Source organism: Lipotes vexillifer, unplaced genomic scaffold, assembly GCF_000442215.2.
Source record: "Lipotes vexillifer unplaced genomic scaffold, Lipotes_vexillifer_v1.1 scaffold935, whole genome shotgun sequence".
In the NCBI taxonomy this organism is placed as follows: Eukaryota; Metazoa; Chordata; class Mammalia; order Artiodactyla; family Lipotidae; genus Lipotes; species Lipotes vexillifer.
In genome coordinates, this window is record NW_006777895.1 from 410720 (window position 1) to 428183 (window position 17464).

The window sequence follows — 17464 nt, forward strand, 5'->3', positions numbered from 1 at the left end:
ACAGCCAGAGGGCAGCACCCCAAGCCCCCCCCCCCCGCCCCCCCCCATCTTTGCCTCAAAGGTGGGCTTCCTGCCTCTAGCCTTGTGCAATGAGACCCAAGCAGGTGCTGGAGAAAACCTTTTCATCTCATCGACCGGGTCTGCCTCTGTGACACGCATTATTTAAGCCAACGGCTGTTTCCCTGTGACTCTGTGTTTTGGGTTTTGTTTTTGCTGCTTCGTCAGATGGGGAACAGGGATCCGTTCTCGCCATACCAGGACGGTGCTTCTATGAGTTGTTTTCCTAGCGGTGGTGACAGATGAGCCATGACTCAGGGCTGCACTTTCACCTGCTCTCCCCTGAAACAAAGGCGTACATTTGAATGCAGACTGTGTGGAGTGAAAGGCCTTTGCAAGGTGGGGAGGAGGGGGAGGGGGGGTTGGTCCTGGCTTCCTTCACACCTTCCAAACAACCCCGATGGATCATGCCGCTCACAGACATTCCATTTATTATTTTGACAGGGATTCTGGGCACCTGTTGTTTCTTCAGGTAATTTACGTGAAACCTTCATTTAATGGGTGTAAAAGCTTGACAGAGTTTACTCCTATTTCTGTTTTTCAGGATCATTTCATGGACTCACTCCTCTCACTTGCTAACCATGCTGACTTGCTCCCAGGACCCTGTCAAGTCGACTGACCATTAATCTCCCTCAGCGCACAGACCAGACTGCAGGTAAATCCTGCTCATGGGAGCTGCGGTTCATGTCTAGTTGCATGACTCTGATTTAGGGGATTAGTAAGGGTTTAATTATTTGTTCCCATTATTTGCGTTTTAAACTGTGTTTGATAATTGCCACCAAAGAAACATCAGCCCTTTTGAATTTTGTGGCTGTATATTCTTAGGTACAAAAGAATTAAAATGAAAAACCTACTACATATATTTGGAGACATGAGTGGAAGCATCACCTCCAACTTGCCTCAAACAGTGATATACTGGTTAGGATAAAAAACTGAGGGTGGGGTGCGGGGGGGGGGAGGTTTGGATCAAGTTTCACCTTGAATTTGGCTTAACTAATAGACTCCTTAAGCAAATGGGGGTTTTAAAGGGAATTGAAAGAATCTAACAGTTTTTTTTTTAATACCCACATTCTAACAAGTCAGCTTCAGACTTTTTTCTGTCATCAGGTCCTAAAGTGAGAACCCTTAAAGTCTTTAGAAAAGCTCTGGAGATGGTTCATTAAAATGTTTTTCTGTCCCAAATGAGAGCTTGTATTTTCCTCCCCTTTTTTCCATCTCAGTTTAGTTTTTGAGAACTTCTAGGCCTTATCCTTTTTGATATCCTACTCTGTGTGGTACATGAAAGCTCCAACATAGTATGGTACCCAGAGCCATGTTATTACAAATGTGGTCATTTTTCAGCAGTAATCACTTATATTGGGGTATGGTATGAGCTCTTCCAGTAGCTTATGTATAATGAAAATATATCTGTGTGGTCACTGAAAAATCATTATATTGGAGTGACAGAGTAAAGATATTTTTTCCCTCATTTTTCTCTTCAAGAATCATTGGTTCAAAACCTCCCAATACCAAGTCTATAGGAGGTCTCTTGTCTTAAGCTGATTCCTATGCCTGTTCAGTTTCTGAATTAACAGCAGACAACAGATTGTGTGCTTAAAATCACCAGCACAGGAGCGGGCAGTACTGTTTCTCTGGCTGATGACCTGCATTTTAGGAGTAGAACCAATTCGTAAGTCACTCTTGTCCCTACGTCTCTGAGTTGTGTCAGGTTCAGAAAGAAGTTGCTTGGTTCCTTTGTCATGTGAAGAACGTATTTTTAGAAAGTTCTGTCATAGTGGAAGGTAATTTAGGTCGTGAGTCTTACCGATGCTACTGTTCTTAATTTAGGTTAAAATGGGGAACTCCGAGAGTCAGTACACCCTTCAAGGATCTAAAAATCATAGCAATACTATTACTGGTGCTAAGCAAAAGCCTTGCTCCCTGAAAATTCGTGGCCTTCATGCAAAGGATGACAAGTCATTGCACGGATGGGGTCACGGAAGCAGCGGAGCCGGGTACAAGTCCAGGTCGCTGGCCCGAAGCTGCCTTTCTCACTTCAAGAGCAATCAGCCTTATGCATCCCGACCGGGTGGCCCCTCGTGTAAAGTCTCCAAAGGCAGTGCCTACTCCAAGCACAGGACAAATGCCTCAGGATCGGATTTCCAGGCCAACGATGCTGCTTTCTCCCCCGAGAACGGCTTCCACTACGTCGGGCACCCACCGGCGGATAACCACGCGGCCTCGAGGGACTGCAATGGGCACCTTCTCAACTGCTACGGCAGGGACGAGAGCGTCGCGTCCACCCCTCCCGGCGAGGACCGCAAGAGCCCCAGGGTGCTTATCAAGACACTGGGCAAGCTGGACGGGTGCCTCCGGGTGGAATTCCACAGCGGCGGCCAGCACAGCGACGCGTCCCCGGGGGCCTCGGGCGGCCCCGTGCAGCTCCTGCGCTACTCGGCCGGCGCCCCGCCCAGCCCGCGCGCCTCCCGCGCCTCCCCCGCCTCCCCTGCCGCCGCCGCCGCCGCCGCCGCCGCCGTGCGCCCGCGCTCCAGCAAGGGCAGCTCGCTCAGCTCCGAGTCCTCCTGGTACGACTCGCCCTGGGGCCCGGCTGGCGAGGTCAGCGAGGCCGAGGGCTCCTTTGCGGCGCCCGGCACACCGGAGCCCGAGCCTGGCCTCCACGCCGGCTTCCCGCCCAGGGATGCTCCAAAGCCTTTCAGCCAAAGCGCCTCCCTCTCGTCCCTCCGGGAACCCTACCTGGACGCCACCCTGGGGAGCCTGGCCCCCGCGGCCCTGCGGCTCTCCGACGACTACATGGGCACACGCGCCAGCCTCAGCGCCCGCGTCTCCTTCGCCTCCGACATGGACGTGCCGGCGCGCGGGGAGCCCGGGCAGTTCGCCTCCTTCACCCTTCCCTGCCGCAAGTCCAGGGCCCTGAGCGAGGAGCCCTCCAAGAAGGACACCCTGAAAGCCAGGATGCGCCGCATCAGCGACTGGACGGGAAGCCTCTCCAGAAAGAAAAGAAGACTCCAGGTGAGTCAGGCTTGGAGCGCCTGGAAGGGTGCTCTTCGGTTTTCTATCTGCAAAATGGGGAAGTTAGCAGAAGCTACTGCAGAGCGTGTCCAGAGGCTTGAATGAGCTCGTGAGAGTGAGTGAAGAGTTTAGCCTAAGCCATGGCGCATCTTGTTTGCAGGTGTATGTGTGTGTGTGTTTTCTTTCTTTCCTTTTGCTTCAGATGTGCATTTTCACTCTTAACCCTCGACTTCAGTCTCCCGGATTCTATCCAGTCTCGTCTCCTGGACTCTGCTATGAACCCCACAGGCCACATCCCAAGACCTGGCCAAACGGTTCTTAGAAAGGACAGTGTTGGAGAGACTTCCCCAATGAATTGGTTATCTGAGTATTTTGCTAGAGCTCATTCTTAAAGCCTAAACAGAAAGGAAGAGAGAGAGATCGTTGTCATTTTTGGATGAGTAGCCTTGCTGAGCTTGATATTACTTTGGAGAAATTAAAATTCCTGTTGTTCAGTCAGTACATCGGGAAAAAAAATGTGGGTGATATATCTATATGTATAATCTCACCACCTCCTCATGGGGGCAGCTAACAGTTTTGAAAACGTCTTGACCTAAGTAACGTGGAATAGCAAAAGTATGATGATGTTGAGAAAATAAGAATCATGATGATGACAGTAACCCTTTTAATGGGCATGTAAAGTTTGAATGGGGGAAACAAAATGACTTCGACATCAGGAAGGAAAGTAATAGTTTGCCTTCTTAGGTAACGGGATTTCTAGGTTTTCAGTTGCTTGCTCTTTGTTTGTTTGTTTTTACTTTTAATCATTTATAGAAGGGAGAAAGTGTTTTGTTTTATTTTTTTAACTCAATATAAGTCAGATTGTTAAAGGAAATTTGAATGACCAGTTTGTCTCTAGTGGAATTGCATTTATACCATCCTAGATAGATATATACTTATAAAATTGCATAGAGCTTTAGGAATAGAAAATAACTTCCCTGAGCAGATTGTTTCAGATCTATGAAATTTACCATTAGTTATTTCCTTCTTATGTATAAGGTCCATGCCCCCTGCCTCCAGGTTGTACTTTGTGCCCTTTTCTCCTCCTCTACACAGAGATGAAGAATAGATGACTGTTGTCCTATTACAGAACTCTTCATACCCCTGAATATAGTCATTTGCTCCCTCCTTACTTGTTACTTGTTCATGCTAAACTGCGAAGTGCTGTAGTAGAGATTTCTTTGACCCTTTTTTCTCAGCTGCCATTTCCCAAACAACTGACAGCAGTCAAGCATAATTGGAGAGAGAACCCCCTGCCTTCTGGGGAGCTGCAGTCCCACACAGACAGCTTTCCCGTCTTTTTGATGCAAGTGTTGTGTTGTTGACTAGTGTTCAGCTCTCATCTGCTGTGGCCCTTAAGCCTATTTCTCCACATCTCTTCTTTGCATGTTTCTCATATGTGCTTGTGGCCTGGCTTACACCCGGCTCTGCTGTGTCTCATTCCATTTCCATTCAGGTCCAAAGCGGACCCTTTGCCACTGTGAACTGACCACATTCTGCCCCATGCAGGACCTCGCTGCCCAGCCACCCTGGGAAGTGAACCTCCTTCAAGTCTGTATCATCCAGAGATTTAACTGGATGATCTGTAAGCCTGTGAAGTTAAGAACAGACTGATTACAATCAAAGAGTCTGAATTTGAAAGCTAGAAAGGACTCCCCCTCATTTTAAAATGAAGAAACTAATGTTCAAGGAGTTGGAAGACACATGGCTCATTAGGGGAGAAGCCAGGGCCAAAGCCACTTCTGCTAAAGCTCAGAGGTGTGCGTTTTCCACCTAGCCACATGGCCAAGGTACTGTTGATAGCCACTAGTAATTACTTTGGGGTTACTGAATATTAAGATAATAAACTATCTTGTATTTTTGAAAAGTGACCTAGGAAGGCAGCTTTTGAGTTTTGCTTGTGTCAAATTTTGATAATTTATAAGGGTGAGCAAAATGTACTTTTTTGGTAAGTGTGCCACTTCCATTGGCTATGCCTTTGCTTTTTTGTTCTTTTGTTTTGTTTGGCTGCACCATGCAGCTTCTGGGATCTCAGTTCCCTGACCAGGGATTGAACCCGAGTCACCAGGCCACCAGGGAACTCTGGCCTTTGTTTTTCTTTTGTTTTTTTCTTGCGGTACGCGGGCCTCTCACTGTTGTGGCCTCTCCCGTTGCGGAGCACAGGCCCCAGACGCGCAGGCTCAGTGGCCATGGCTCACGGGCCCAGCCGCTCCGCGGCATGTGGGATCTTCCCAGACCGGGGCATGAACCCGCATCCCCTGCATCGGCAGGCGGACTCTCAACCACCGCGCCACCAGGGAAGCCCTGGCCTTTGTTTTTCTTTTACAATTGAATGTGAAGACAAAGTTTGGATCCTTAAAAAATGTAGTCAGTGCATAGGAGCAAAGTTTGTGACAGTATATACTGTAGTAAGGACCAAATGCTTATCCTCTTACACACACAGACTTCTGTATGCCAGCAGGGCTTAGGCTTGGAAAATCTTCCTATGATGGGTAGACATATTTGTTTTGACTTTGTAGAAAAAAGTGACGTAAAAAGAGCAGTCCTTTTTTAATAGGGTTTTCAACCTCTCTGGGGAGTTAGAGCCTGAAAGCAGATTAATCAGTGGAAAAACTTACATAGCTGAGAAAGAATATCACACTATTCAAAGCTAGAGGGAGGGGGAGGGAACACACATGTGCTGGGGAAGAGCATGTGTTTGATGCTGGTAAACTGCTCACATTAATGCAGCTTTGCTGAGACCTGTGAGGCCTTGCTCCTGTCCTGGGTAAACTTTCCATTCTGTCAGTCAGGGTGGGCTAGGTTATGTGGAGGTAACAAAAAGCCCTCAGTTCTCTGAGGTTTAGCGCAAGCAAAGTCTTTGTCTCTTTCAAGTTGCAACTCTGGTCGGCATTGTTCCTCTCTGGGACCCCAGGTCCACAGAGCAGTTACCATCTGGCACACCGCAAGTCGCAGAGGGAGAAAGAACCGTGTGTTGGCTTTTGAAGCTCCCACGCAGGGGTGACACATTTCACTTCTGTTTGCATTTATTGGCCAAAGCAAGTCACATGGCCTTGCCTAACTCCAAGGGAGGGGGGTGGGGAGTAGAGAATGGTCCTGCTGTGTACCCTAGGGGAGGACCAGATATATTTGAGGGGTAGCAGTGACTACTGCTGCAGAGTTTCTTACAGAGGAGATTCAGGACACAGAGACTCCGGCTTTCTGACCATCTTAATTTTAGGCTCTCACTGCCCTTTGAGGGCTACATAGTCACAGGGAATTTCTGCAGAGGACCAGTGGCCGTTACTGTGAAAAGGACAATAGCATACGAAGAATGACATAGTAAATTTGGTACTTTTTCCTAGGGAGTGAAGAATGGTGAAAAGAGTTTTCCGTTAGCTGCAAAGGAATTTAGTGACATCTCTTGAATTCCTCTCTACTGTTTGCTATAGTGCTCTTGTCATCGTTATGTTATCCATTGTTTACGATTATCCAGTGGGGGTGGAAATGGAAATCAGACTTCTTTATGTACATGTCTAACATAGCACCTTAGTTTCACACCCATAACACAGTGATCAGGAAATCCAGCTGAGACTATTTAGGAACTGTTCTCCCTCCCTCCCTCCCTCCCTCCCTTCCTTCTTCCTTCCTTCCTTCCTTCCTATTAGCCTGAAAATGAGTCACTAGCTATTAGGATCCTAGATGGGAAGCTTTACAAATTTATTAGAGACCAGGAAAGTTCATGTCTGTGTATAAGAATCAGTTATGGATGCTAAAATGCGATCTTTCTCCATTTGTCAGGGAGGAAAATTTGTCTTGCGTTGCTCCAGTTGAACATTTAGAAGTTAGTGCTGTGACTTTAAGTCTCCCTCTTATGAGGAACGGTGTCAGGAGTACTAACAGGTTACACTTAAGTTTGCCACTTGATGCCTTTCTCTGGCAGGGCTCTGCTTGGTTTGAAACACCCCATTATAGCTCTAGCTGGGTACCAGAGGCAATCCCAGTGTTTTGGGGCTGTGAGTCAGAGACTCCTATTTATAGCTGAAATAATGTCAATACTAGCTAAATGAGAAGTATTCCTTCATCTCCTAAGAAGTTTTGAAGAGCAACAAAGTGACAATTGAGAAAAAAAAAAACCTTTAAACTGTGTTGAAAGTTTCCTGTCCAAGTGACTCACCACAGCTGGCTTATTTGCTCTGTTCTTGCATAAGCATCAGTGTATAAATAAATCTGATTATGGGACATAGTATAAACAGAGCGGAAGATAATATTTTCATTAGTAACAGCTATGTTTGGGGCTCAGTTGCTTGTAGCCCTTGGGTGTTTAGAAGCACTTTTCTATTGATGATTTTCCTGCAAAAGATAGCAGCTAATTGCGACTTGATCTCTGGATGAAGTTTCTGAAAAGAAAACCCCTCCACACAGGGGAATATTCAAAATAAGGTCTTTAGTCAATGGTCCTAGATCCTGTTTTCCCTCCTTTTTATTTTAATGGAGAAGGAAAACCCACTAGCCTCTGAGGAGATGAGTATTAGAGTCTCTCTGCAGAGTTACCTTAATTTAAGCTGTAAGTTTGGAATGTCAGTGTCTTTTAAGTCATAAACTAGCTCACTTTCTGCTGAAAAATTTCCTTACTGCTATTGACCAATGAATGGCCTCTATGCAAGTTATTCTTCTTGAATGTCTAGACTTCTAATCTAGACGTTAGAGGAAACCTTTGTGTTTTCATCTCCGTACATGGCCAATTCACTGTTCAGTGCATGTTGTCTTAAGGGGGGCAGCGGTTGTTAGAATAAATATTAATTTTATTTAGAACTGCCTGTGTCTGATTTTGTGGCAGAATAAATATTAAAGAATCATGCTTTGGTATTGCCAGTGCTTAAAATAGGTGTTCAAATAAAACAATGTGAATGAATTAATAGTACATTCCTTTCATGAAAGAATTCCAAAGTAAAAGATATTTGTTACAAAGTAAAAGCTACAGTTGGTAACCACTACCCTTTGTGGATAAGGAACCCCAGCTGCATGGTTTTCACTGTCCAGAGAGGGAAAATACGATGCTAGAGATCTCAGTGTCTAGACCTTGGAAGGGGGTGAGAAGCTGAGACTGTTCACTGTGGGGAGGGGAAGAAAAGTTTGTATAAACCACGCCCTCCTTGAGTCTGGAACGAGTGCTTGTCTAATTTAGCTTAAAGATGATCCAGAAGAAAAACAAGACTGCAAGAACATGAATTCTTTCCCGGAAGATACTGATTCTCAATTAGCAAGAGGTATCAGTCCAGAAATCTTCGCTAGTGTGTTTTGAATATACTAGTTCATTTTTTGATGCTAACTGTGGGTTAGATCTAGGATAGTCAGGGTTATTTGGTTTACATTTTTTAAGCATTGATTCCACGGGCTATACGTTGGGTTGAGCAATACTGTTTCTATAATTCTTTCTGATTTGCAGACTTGATGGTTAAAGATGCATTAAAAAAAAAAAAAAAGAATCTTGCTTTGCAGCAGTAGTATTAGGAAACCTCACTATTAACACGTATGCCGTATTGGGGAAGGGGTGCATTGGTCATATGTAACCTCTGATGGGTGGTCATCTGTGTTGCTCACAGGAGCCGAGATCCAAGGAGGGCAGTGACTACTTTGACAGTCGCTCGGATGGGCTGAATGTGGACATGCAGGGGCCCTCCCAGGCATCTGCATCCCTGTGGTCAGGGGGCTCGGCTCAGATCCTGTCCCACAGAAGCGAATCTGCTCACGCGATCGGCAGCGATCCCCTCCAACAGAACATTTACGAGAATTTCATGCGAGAGCTGGAAATGAGCAGGACCAACACAGAGAACCTCGAAACGTCCACAGAGACCGCCGAATCCAGCAGCGATTCGCTCAGCTCTTTGGAGCAACTGGACCTGCTCTTTGAGAAGGAGCAGGGGGTGGTGCGCAAAGCCGGGTGGCTCTTCTTCAAACCCCTCGTCACTCTGCAGAAGGAAAGGAAGCTGGAGCTGGTGGCTCGGAGGAAATGGAAGCAGTACTGGGTGACACTTAAAGGTAAGTGATCGTCACCACCCAGAGAGCCCCTGGGGTCCTTTCCTCCGCTGTCCTCTTTCCTAGGAAATGTCCGTGAATGCAGTGTTGACCTGAGTTCACGTGAAGGCATCTGATCCAGAATCTACCAGCCTGCTTTCCTACAAATACCTTCTCAAACCTGTATAACACACCTCACTTAACATTCGTATACATTGTTCATTCTCCTAAGTAATGATTGAATTTAATAACTACTGCTCATTATTTTATAGGTATTTCTGTACCATTCTTTAATACTTTCCCTGCATCTGGGGGGTGGGAGGGGGGCCCCAAATAAGTTACCAAACGTTAGTTTCGTTATTTGGAATACAGATCATGAATTTCTGTGCATGTTCAAAACTCCAAAGAGGTATCCTTCCCACCTTGTACAACTAACAATTTCATCTGCATTATTTGATTTGTGTCACCTCGCCTTTATGAACTGAGAGTCTAATTGTCGTCACCAACAAATGCTTTTTTTTTCTTTTTTTGATGCAGAGGAAATAGGAGAAAGCATTTGCTTTGTTAAGACGATAAAGTTTTCTCACAAGCATTGCCATTTAAAAATTATAATCGCCTCGCTCATGGTGGATGGATAGATTATTAGAAGTGATCTAAGGCTCTGAGTCAGCATCATGTTGATTTATACAGATGTGAACACAGAGCAGCCCCACAGCCTCTGGCATTTCTTCACAGCTGTCCTGTGACTCTTTGTCAGCGGAACCTGGTGTGGTGCGCAAAGTCAAACCTCATTAGCGGCCACCACCCTTCCTTGTCACGGGAGAAGGCAGAAACAGAAATCACATCTGCACACAGCGAGTGTGAAAGGCCCGGAGCTGTCTGCGGCGCTCCCCATGTTTAGAAATTGTGAGCCTTGGGGAGCTGGCATCAATTCATAATTACCCAGAAGCCCCTGTCTGGGAAAGGTGCACCCGTGAAGGCATCTCATCTCCTTTCCCTAGCAAACTGGAGGGTTTATAAAACCCAAGACCCAGCATCCCACACGGATGCAGTCCTCTTTTCCAGCTTCTGGATTTGGATCCTTGTGATACCTTGTGGCTGAGGAAGGCAAAGAGCTTACCCAGTTTGGGTGTACCGGAGAGGCGGGGTTTTCTACTGGATGACGGAAGAGATTTGGAAGGTTGGAATTATGGGTCAAATCCAGCAAGATAACATTTTGAAGGGATAAGTGATGCTTTAAGGTTTAATAATCAAAGAGCTACCCAAGTACAGGATAGCGAGGTATAGCCGCAAAGTATTACAAGTGAAAAAGATTTGAGGGTTTGATCTGCAGGCCATTCACAATGGGTTTCCACTGTGATGAGGCTAAAATAAAAGTAAATATGATTTAAAGAACACACGTGGTTGTTGGCTACATCATTAGAGGTGTCATGTCGTCTGCAGCTCCATCTTTCCCCCCCTGCCTCTGCCCTGGTCAGAGTTGGCCGTTTCTCTCCTTAGGGGCAGGATATTGCAGGAGACTTGTTCATAAACGAGCCAGTGGGTCTTGTAAAAGTTCCAGCTGGAGAGGGGAGTGAAAAAATGTCCCCTCAGGGGAATGAGCGTCTGGAATTGTTTGTGACTCAAAGCCTGAAGCTGCATCCCATTCGTGCGGTATTTAGAATGGGTGCACTGTATTCTAGAATGTGTCATGCATAGGATGTGTCAGTCTTGTAAAAGAGACGCTGAATTTATTCTGGTTCACCTGAGGTTGGGGTAGGACTAATAAATGGAAGACAAGCTGATTGTGAATTAATGTAAAAAATACAACAGGAAAAAAAAAAAAACCCCACTGCCTCTTTCTGAGTTCCCTGCTACCGGAGACATTTGTGCAACGCCAGAGTGTTGGAGGCTTCCTGGGGGAAGTTCAGGCAGGATCACTTAAGTTTGGAAGAGGGTGTCGCCAGGACCCTGTCTTCCATCCTGGCAGCTTCCCCGGAGAACTTCTGGTTGCTGACTTCGGGGGCAGGGATGGTCCTGACTTGTCTCTGATGATTGCAAGACCCACAGTCCTTCCTTGGGCCCTTGCTGGTTAAACACTTGAAGACCTGTGGATAAAGGGTGCTTTGTAGGGGTAAATGTTATAAAGCACACATCCCTTTGTTTCCTTTGCAGCCAAGGAAAGGCATGGGACAGAGATGTTTTTTTCCCAGCATAACCTTTTCCATGTGGTTTTCTACACCTCTTTCCTCTGGGAATTCAATATGTTGAATTCAACTTTCTTGGCTTAGAATCCAAGTTATAATATTTGGACTAAACTATTTCATTTAATCATAGTTAAAAGCATATATGTGTATATATACACACACACACACACACACACACGTACATTTAAGCAGAATTTTTAAATTATCCTTGGAGTTTCTATGTAACTAAAGTGAAAACAGTGTTTTTCAGAGACAGCTGCTATCAGCCAACCATCTGGTTGCCCACCTACATCGAATGTATAGGTATGCTAACGGCGCAAATGTTTTTTAGGGTTCGGAGGATGTAATAAATTTTTAACAAGGGTAATTCTGCTTTCCATCTGTCTTTTCCAATGAGTGGATTTTCGTGCGGTTCACAGGGAACTTCCTGGGCAGAATAGTTGGCAAGGGGGTTAAAGCTGTCCCTCAAAACACACAATACATAACCGAGGTCAGGAGGGGTGTTCATAAAGGAAGTTTAAGAAGCTGGTCATTCTGCCTGTGACAGGCAAGGGCGGATGAGTGTGGGTTGAGAAGGTGGATTTGAAGGGAGACCGAGACTAATTTCTCTCCTTTCACTGGTGATATTTCTAGTGATACAGCCTCTTCTCTTCTTGTGCTTCCAGTGCTGTCCTGATCTGTTTCCTCTTTTTGCTTCCACTGACAACTGCCCAGGCTGACACCAGCTCCTGGGGCGGTGGACAGGGCGTGGCTGACGGCCACAGCATTGGGGGGGTGGGGTGGGCACAGGAGGCTCTGCTGACGTGGGCGCGCAGCCCCTTTCCATCAGCCTCATTCCCCCCGCGTCAGAGATGCAGATTAAGTTAAGCTCGATGTAACAGACTTACGACTGATTTCCTGTTCCTTAAATTTGATAGCAACAAAATTCTGCGAATTGTTTGACATACTGGCCTGGTTCTAAAGCGAAATGTCCTGTTTTGGTTTCACGCTTCCACGGGAGAGCTGCATTCTGTCACGGTGGGGCGTAGGGGGATGTTAGGGTTGGCAGTGTTCTGGCATCTGCCCAAGATTGCGTTCATTTCCTCTAGATGCCGCGATTCAAACCACCGCCCCTGGGAGCTCAGTGTTAGGGGCGCTGGGAAGTGAACATTAACCCTTTGGAAAGAATTGGGAGTTGGGTGGAGCTGGTGTTGCTCTGTTGTCCTCGGGTCCCGTGGTCATGGGATGTCGCACAGGCTTTTCCTGATGGAAAGACTTGGGGATTGTTTCTAAGTCCGTTAGTGGCTGGAAGAAAAGACAGGCTCAGACCTGCCGCAGTGGCTCTGGCCATAAACCTCTTGCTCCTTTCCCTTGTTCTAAGAGGCTCTCACAGCTTCTGTGTTTGGATGAGTTTTGACTGTGGGAGGAGAGATCGCTCAGTGCTTCTTGAGATCAGAAAGTACCATGGAGGGAGAAAGTGCTGTCGTGAGCTAGGGTCCTGCATTTTTTGATCCTGGCTTCTGTGCTGTGCTGGGCTCCATTATATAAACTTGTTCCTCCAAATTAAGATCTGTTTTCAAGGGAAGAAGTGAAACTGGTAAGAGTGAGATAGTTTTCCAAACATGTAAACTTTTATGAATGAAGGCTCATAATGTAGTAGGGTAAAGCAGCCATGAAGTGGACCCCATGCATTTACAGTGCAGGGGAAAGCAGGCTACTCCTTCATTAACTGTCAGTGTGAAAAGTATTGGGTTGGCCAAAAGGTTCATTTGGGTTTTTCCATAACATCTTATGGGAAAACCGGAATGAACTTTTCGGCCAGCCCAATATTTTCAAAGCAAGGGATGGTGCCCATATCATGATGGTACCATATCATTTATCAGCACATGAGAAGTGCTCAGGAATGTTGATTGGTTGAAGGTTTTAAGGGATATTCAACAAGTAAACATACTTGTGAGCATTTTAGAATTTGGTTAAAAATTACATCTCACGGGCTTCCCTGGTGGCTCAGTGGTTGAGAGTCCGCCTGCCGATGCAGGGGACACGGGTTCGTGCCCCGGTCCGGGAAATTACGTCTCATTAGAAAACATTCCTATTGAATTATCAAAACAGATTCCTAGTAACTTCTGCCTAGAATATCTTATTAGCTTATTAGGGGAAAGCTATGTACCTGCAAGCATATGTAGTGGCACTTTAGGGTAATGTTTTAAAATACAGGGACATTGTAGCTTCATTTTCCTCTCAGTCTAAATTAGCAAGATGGTAGTAATATTTCCTATCACTGTGAGATAAGAGAATATATTAAAATTAAGTTATTCTGTGTGGCATTTGGAGAATAAACTGGGTACTTTCTCACAAATGGCAAAGTGCCCCAGGAGAACTCGGTTTCTTGTGACCCCACATGTTAAGTGCAGAAGTTCGCTTAGTTAATGAATACGGGGTTTTCTTCTGTCTCCTGCGTTTAGATCTCCTAAGAAGTGTGGTGCTGTGGTTATGAAGGAGGCGCTCTGCGGCCAGGGTGCCTGGGTTCAGATCCTGCTCCACTGCAGTCCAGCTATGGGACCTGCAAAGTGGTGTAAACTCTCAGGCTTTCCATCTGTAAAATGGGACTAATAACTGCGCCTGCCTTCTAAGGCTGCTTTGGGCACCAAATAAGCCAGAGCATGTGAAATACTTAGAAGAATTCCTGACACAGAGTAAGCAACAATAAATGCTTGGTATTGTTATTACCATTATTACCTGTACAAGAAACATCTCATTTTCATCTGGGTTGATGCTAACACAACTAGGCATAATTTAGATACCAAAATTTCCTTTTGTGATAAATAGTCTCATTCAGTCATTTTCTTTTTTCTTTTCTTTTCTTTCCTTTTTCTTTTCTTTCTCTTTTCTCTTCTTTCTGTCTCTCTCTCTCTCTTTCTTTTCCTCCCTCCTTCCCTTCCCCTTCCTTCCTTCCTTCCTTCCTTCCTTCCCTCTGTCCTATCCTTTACTTCTCATTCCTTTCCTAGATAGATCCTCAGGACATGTGATAAGGACAGTGCTTTTCTCTTTCACAGGATGCACCCTGCTGTTTTATGAGACCTACGGGAAGAATTCCATGGATCAGAGTAGTGCCCCTCGGTGTGCCCTGTTTGCAGAAGACAGCATAGTGCAGGCCGTCCCAGAACATCCTAAGAAGGAAAATGTCTTCTGCCTCAGCAACTCCTTTGGAGATGTCTACCTTTTCCAGGTACTGCCTAGCTTTCTTTTTTTTGCTTTTTATTAGTTATCTATTTTATACGTATCAGTGTATCCATGTCATTCCCAATCTCCCAGTTCATTCCCCACCACCACGCCTCCCACCACTTTCCCCCCTTAGTGTCCATACGTTTGTTCTCTACATCTGTGTCTCTGTTTCTGCCTTGCAAACCGGTTCATCTGTACCATTTGCCTAGGTTCCACATATATACGTTAATATACGATATTTGTTTCTCTCTCTTTTTTTAAAAATGAATTTATTTATTTTTGGCTGCATTGGGTCTTCGTTGCTGCACGTGGGCTTTCCCTAGTTGTGGCGAGCGGGGGCTACTCTTCATTGTGGTGCATGGGCTTCTCATTGCGGTGGCTTCTCTTGTTGCAGAGCACGGGCTCTAGGCGTGCAGGCTTTGGTAGTTGTGGCTCACAGGCTCTAGAGCACAGGCTCAGTAGTTGTGGCGCACGGGCTTAGTTGCTCCGCGGCATGTGGGATCTTCGCGGACCAGGGCTCAAACCTGTGTCCCCTGCCTTGGCAGGCGGATTCTTAACCACTGCGCCACCAGGGAAGTCCTGTTTTTCTCTTTCTGACTTACTTCACTCTGTATGAGAGTCTGTAGATCCAACCATGTCTCTACAAATGACCCAATTTCGTTCCTTTTTATGGCTGAGTAATATTCTCTTGTATATATGTACCACACCTTCTTTATGCATTCATCTGTCGATGGGCATTTAGGTTTCTTCCATGACCTTACTATTGTAAATAGTGCTGCAGTGAACATTGGGGTGCATGTGTCTTTTTGAATTATGGTTTTCTCTGGGTATATGCCCAATAGTGGGATTGCTGGGTCATATGGTAATTCTATTTTTAGTTTTCTTAAGGAACCTCCATACTGTTCTCCATAGTGGCTGTATCAATTTACATTCCCACCAGCAGTGCAAGAGGGTTCCCTTTTCTCCATACCCTCTCCAGCATTTGTTGTTTGTAGATTTTCTGATGATGCCCATCTGCTCAGCTTTCTAAATGGAGGGTGGAGGTGATGGCTTGTGTCCTGCTAGGATGAGAAGGACCAGAATTAAGAGGCACAGCTTAGCAATTTGAAATAGACTAAAAGCTGTCAGACTTTGGATTAAGGTTTAAGCAAGAAAATTGGCCTCTGCTGACTGCCAGGTGCTGCAGGATCATTGCAAATGCAGCCATTCATCCAGCAAGCACTTCTTGGATGCCTGCCCATGAAATGCCAGGCTGTGGCCCCTGGGCTGCTCTTCAGGATACAAAGAGAGAACATTAACGGTCCTGTTCTGGACTAGTCCGTGATCTAGTGAGTACAAGATCCGAAGTTCCCAGAGTGGAAGTTTATAAGTGAAAACCCAGAGAAAATGGACAGTAGAGGCTTAAGTTCTTCCCAGGAATCCCAGTGGGAGTGAAGAGGCTTTTCAGGAAAACCCTCATTGACAAATACTCTAGGGTCTCATTACCCTGTGGAGGTGGTCTTAGGACGTTAAGATTCAGGTCATCTACTGTTGTGATTCTTAGAATCTTTCTAGCAAACGGGCGGTCAGGCTGAGCTGTGGGTGCTGGTGCTCTCGTTGAGTCTGCAATCATCCTGCAGCACTTAACTGAACTTCTCTGAGCTTCAGACCCTTCAACCCGTAGGATAATAGCTTCTAGGATTGTTTTAAGGGTAAGCAGTATGATTATGCGTGTGTTAAGTGCTAAAGAAATTCTAACTATTATGACTGTTGTTATTATGAATTAACTCCAGAGAAGTGGGGGTGAGAGCCAGGAAGTGAAGTGTGCTTCTGAAATGCCTCCGAATCCAAACCCAGTACTGGATGTAGACACAACATGAGCTATAGATTCTATGTGGCTGGAAGCTTCATGGAAAACCTCCTAGGTACTCGATTCAGGTCTCTGATAAACTTGGTCCTGGCTGCCCCCAGGGCCCCTGTAGAACAATATAGTTGTTTTGGGCCCCTTAGATTCTAGATTCTTTGGAATCTAGAATTATCTGAAGTGTTTTGGGCAATAGGATTTCCCAGCACTAACGTAAATGCCCTGGGCCTCTAGCCTTATTGCTGTCCTCCACCTGACCTGACTGAAAAGAGTTTGATTTTCCTTCTTTGAACAGAAAGGTTTGCTTGAACTTTCTGTGGTGCTTTAAAGCAAAGTAACAAACTGGTGTTCATATGAATTGTAGGAAAGGTAAATACATTGGATTAAATCTGCATGGTCTTAGGGGGAGGTATGAAATGAATGTTTTATTTTGTGATTCAGGAAAAATATCCTTAGTTTTCAAGAAATTTTCCCAGTAGTTCCCATTGTACGATCCCACAGGTCATTGGAGGATTAACCTCGTGGTGTGAACGTGTGTGGTTATTTCTGGGCATCGGGGGAAACTGAACGTGCGTTTCAGCCTCTGCTTAGAATCATACATCTTTGCCCATTCTGCTTTGTTCAGACTTTCTTTACTGTTTTTAAAATAAAATATTCTTATATGAAATACTATATGGTCATTGTGTCTGAAGGTACTGAAGGGTAGAAAAAGAACACCGCTATCCATATTCCCAGTGTTCCCAGACGACTATTTTAATATTACTGTGTCCTCCCCGAAATGTTCTTTTATTGTTATTTTTCATAATTGAGTCCATACCATAGATGAAATTTCATATCCAGGCTTCACAGTGTAACCATTTAGTCCTAATATTTTCTCATCCTATTAAAATTACGACGATAAACCTCTTTTTAGAGAGCAGCATGATGTACACTGCATGGATACACCCTGGTTTTCTTATTACTCCCCTATTGCTGGTGTACAGTTTGATTCTATCAGTAGTTTTTCTTCCCGTTCTATCTGGGGCCATGCGTCACCCTCGATGTTCTCACAGGCCCTCTGGAGTAAAGGAAGCCTGTGGACCTGTGTTGAGTGTGGGTTTTTTTTTTTTTTTTTTTTTTTTTTTTTTTG

The 17464-nt window shown here is 45.4% G+C and overlaps 1 protein-coding gene across 2 annotated transcripts in view; it reads left to right on the forward strand.

Annotated features, from left to right (window-relative positions):
• Positions 1-17464, forward strand: part of TIAM2 (TIAM Rac1 associated GEF 2) — a 363703-nt gene that overhangs the window by 251583 nt on the left and 94656 nt on the right. The window contains exons 2-5 of one of the 2 annotated variants that reach the window (XM_007451339.1): positions 669-712; positions 1885-3066; positions 8691-9126; positions 14324-14496. In XM_007451339.1, coding sequence (XP_007451401.1) covers positions 1891-3066; positions 8691-9126; positions 14324-14496 — 1785 coding nt within the window. In that variant the 5' untranslated portion in view covers positions 669-712; positions 1885-1890. Of the gene's footprint in view, positions 1-639; positions 713-1884; positions 3067-8690; positions 9127-14323; positions 14497-17464 lie in introns of those variants that run through there. The other variant, XM_007451340.1, reaches the window with a different exon arrangement.